The 4,184-nt window shown below is 37.3% G+C and overlaps 1 protein-coding gene across 1 annotated transcript; it reads right to left on the reverse strand.

The window, feature by feature from the left end:
* Nucleotides 1-975: 975 nt before the first annotated feature.
* LOC110897914 (7-deoxyloganetic acid glucosyltransferase) lies at nt 976-3,791 on the reverse strand. Its single transcript, XM_022144646.2, has 2 exons — nt 3,228-3,791; nt 976-2,067 (listed from the first exon to the last, which is right to left on the reverse strand). The coding sequence occupies exons 1-2, from the start codon at nt 3,727-3,729 to the stop codon at nt 1,157-1,159; spliced, it is 1,413 nt and encodes a 470-aa protein (XP_022000338.1). The 5' UTR covers nt 3,730-3,791; the 3' UTR covers nt 976-1,156.
* Between the last annotated feature and the right edge of the window lie 393 nt (nt 3,792-4,184).

The following is a 4,184-nucleotide window of genomic DNA, read 5'->3' on the forward strand; positions in this document are numbered from 1 at the left end:
AGTTGTCACAACTACTATAACTTAAAGATAATCTCTTAAAATGCCCAAAGTGCGAAAATCACTAAAAGATACATAAAAGACGGGTTGGAACCAAGTGATTCCTTCTTGTCTATTTGTTTTTCCTTATATTTTATTTTTGTTTTTTTAGTTTATCTTTTTATAACTTTAAAACCTTTTCATCAAAATTTGGTTAGATTAGACGTTAACGATATGCCGGTATTAAAAGCTCTTGTGTCCTTGGACGACCTCGGTATCTTGCCATCACTATACTACGTCCGCGATGGGTGCACTTGCCCTAACGTGTGTAGAGTGAGTATTATATCGTGTTTGTGAGTCCCTAAAGTTTGTGTAATCGCGTTTAAATAAGGTCTGCAAAACACCGAATTTCTCATGGCACGTTTTATGAAAGTTTGGTAACATGGTAAAACACTTATACATAGGATGTACCAGTGGCGTATCCACCATGTTCTAACCATGTTATGCCCGTTTCATTATTCGGTGTCATGTTATGTTCCGTGTCTTACCATACACAATAGAACACCATATGATTTTCATGCGACTACCACTATAATCCCATGTGCACCCACGATTACATTGGTCGTGGCATGATCCGCATAATCTGTACTAGCAGTGTATGAGTCGGGGTATGTAGTAATATTAAAAGTGAGAATATGTGTGTGTGATAGCATATGAAAAATTAAGTATGTAAGCATGATTATGTTTAATTATGTATGTGACCAACGTAAGTGAACCACTCGGATTATGCTCATGTATAAGTATGAATGTATGAGTATGAATATAGGTATAAGTATGAATGATAACGATTGCGTGCATGGGAGAGTGAATATAATAATAAAAGAGCAATTAAAATTCTTGTAACATTCATTATATTTTATACATGTTTGTCACGTGAAAGATAATTTATTTGTTTAGAACATACCTAACTTTAAACAAAAAGTAATCAACTGAAAAACAGATTTCAAAGAACTTACCTAACTTCAAATAAAAAGTAATCAACTGAAAAACAGATTTCAATTGTTAAAATTCTGAATTTAAATTGGAACTAAAACATTATAATTTTTTTGCATTATTATTGATGCTGCCCTTTGCGTTCCATGAATGTACCCTATAACCATTTGAACCACAAAAACTTGGACTACAATGTAGTTATTGTTTTAATGAAACGGTTCAAATCCATAACCGAAGGTCCATCTTCAGCAACACTTTGACCCCCCAACTCGGCCAACATCCTTGTTGATTCAATAAACTCAGTTTTTCTCACATCTATAACATCTCTCACTGCCTTCTCGACTATACCTCGATCGCATGTATCTTTTATGTCAATACCAACCTTCCACACCTCGCTCACAAACCGACTATTAACTTGTTGATCCACATTTTGTGGCCAACAAATCATTGGGACTCCCTCAATTATACTCTCGATCGTCGAGTTCCATCCGCTGTGTGTTAAAAACCCTCCAATTGCTGAATGAGCAAGAACCGCTTCCTGTGGAACCCATGTTGTGATGAATCCCCGTTGTTTAGTTTCATCGATGAGACGTTTTGGAACTAGATTATGATCATACTCTCCAATAACAGAACCGGGCCGTTGAACCCACAAGAAAGGCTTTCCACTATTCACCAGCCCATGCCAAAACTCAAACAACTGCTCCACCGTCATCATTGCCATGCTACCAATGCTAACATAAACGACCGATCTTGTTACTTGGGTGTCAAGCCAGGAGAGACAAGTGGCGTTTTCTTCCCATAAACTGTTTGAAACACTAGATTGGGTCGTAACTAGAGACTTGTACAAAGTGTGTATCGGGCCTATGCAATAAATGTCCGGGCAAAGTTTTCTCATGTGAACTAATACCGTTTCATCTAGGGCTTGAAATGTGTTGAGAATGAGGCCGTGAGCTCGAGGAACACATCGAGCTTCCTTCATTATGATCTTTGTAACGAGATTATCTACATCATCAAGGCGACAAAAGCTTGGAAGATCACGGCGTCGTAGAAAGGTTTCTGTTCCCGGAACGTTTTTAATCAGGACATTCAAGTCGTTACCTGAATCAATCAATATACAAATTTAGTATTAGCAGAAAGAATGTAAATTCATACCTTGTTGCAATTATTTGAAGTATACTACAATACAATCATTATATTTAACTAACAGAACTTGTAATCTTTTTTGTGCATAGGATTAAGGGCGGATTCACTAAGGTCCAGTCTAGGTCAAACGACCCTATACATTTTCAAAATTTGTATGTCAAGTATACTACCAAAAGTTTACTTTTTCGACATTAACCCTGTACAAACAAAACAGGATTCAGTAACATGAAGTTTGTGGTTATTTCGATGCCATAGTTATTTCATAGGAAAAACCCAACCATGACTATGGTCAGTGGTGGACCCAAGATTTTTTTCATTGTAGTCCATTTTTTGTGTAATGATTTTCACAACAAAACACTAAAATTTTCGGGTCGGTCATCGTAGTCGGGTCGGGGCTAGGAAATAATGTAGAAGCATTTAGTGAACATGAAACCACTACATTATATGTTGGAAGTTTTATTTGGTAATCAAGTGTTAAATAAAATCGACATTCAATTTATCATTTTAAAGAATCAAATTAGAGGGTCAATGAATGGTTGTGCTGTTTTAAAACACTAGTTTAATTTTGATGGAAAAAAATAAACTAAAAAAAAGATGACATATAAGACTTGAACTTGGGATCTATTTATTGGAACAAAAGGAGATTTACCACCACACAATCTTTGCTTTTAATACTGGAGTCTAATTAATTTATTTTATGGGGTCATTGAAAAATTTAACATACCGTTTCTACTATTTTCTAAAAAAAGAGCTCGACCAGGACCATGTGGGTCCGCCCTGACTATGGTTGTGGTTGGGAAAAACAGTGAAAAGCTTTGCCAAAGATGTAGAAGACTTGAGCTAAAACGCTCAAAGTCTCATAACGGGTCAAACCGGTAATAAAACCTAAACCGAAAAACAAGGGAGAAGAACTCAAGATATATGGGTCCGGGTAGTGAGTTATAGTTTAAAAACGTTAAAGAATGAATCCCAAGTGAATAAATTGGGTTTGGATCGATTTGGATGTAAATTGGGTGAAAAGAAAACACGTTTCAGTTGATACGCCCGAGTCAGAGTGCTGAAAGAAAATATGTTTCAGCTGACACAGCTGGGTACGGAGAGAAGAGTTAGCTAACCGTTAAACGGAACTTCACCGGCTCCGATTAGCTTAGGGAGGCAGAGATAGGTCCAAAGTGCAGACGGACTGACAGTCTCAAAATAAAACAGGGGTATCCCAACCTCTTCAGCCACATCAAGCGCAAACGAAAAGGAGGCGTCGGGTATAATAATCGTGACAGGAGGATCAGACTTGAAACTAAAGCATCCAGAAACCATCATCTCTCTAAAAACCGGCTCCGTGACGGTTTTCATTCCGTCAAAAAGGTCGAGAAACCGCTGGCCCGAGCGAGGATGATCTTCCGGGAGTCCGTCTGAGATAGTCTTGAAACGGAGATTATCGTAGCTGCTGAATCGTGTTAACACGTTAGAGTGACGGATGAGAGTGCGGTGGATGTAATCGGTGTTGAGGACGGTGACGGTGATGCCGGAGATGCAGAGTAGCTCTGCTAGTTTGAGCATGCAGTTCACCGGACCTTGCATTGGTAGAGGGAAGAGTAGGACGTGTGGGGTTGGAGACATATTTGGTTGCAGGATGATGATAATGAGTTTGACTGACAATCGCAATATTATGATTTCTTTCAAAAGTCTCTTTCACTGCTTGTATTAAAATAACTGGAGTTTAGTCGTCATACGCTTATATAATAATATATTATACGAGTAATATAATCAGGCCCGTTGGCTCCATTTGATAAGTTTCAATAAAACTGAACTGACAATTTTGATTAAACCTCAACGACTATTATGATAATTTACTCTTAGTCAAATAAAGTTTTTTTTTTTTTTTTTTTTTTTTTTTTTCTAATGGCTAGTCATAATCGCAAGTCGTTGATAAAATTGAAAGATAATGTTATTTTATTTTTCCGAAATCAAATATTGAAAGAGTGGTTCCTAGTCTCTTTCATCCTTTCAAATACGAGCTGAGTCAGCAGATTCAAGCTACTAAAACAATATGAGCTGACTCAATATTCACAAGC

Source organism: Helianthus annuus, chromosome 6 (assembly GCF_002127325.2).
Source record: "Helianthus annuus cultivar XRQ/B chromosome 6, HanXRQr2.0-SUNRISE, whole genome shotgun sequence".
Lineage (NCBI taxonomy): Eukaryota > Viridiplantae > Streptophyta > Magnoliopsida > Asterales > Asteraceae > Helianthus > Helianthus annuus.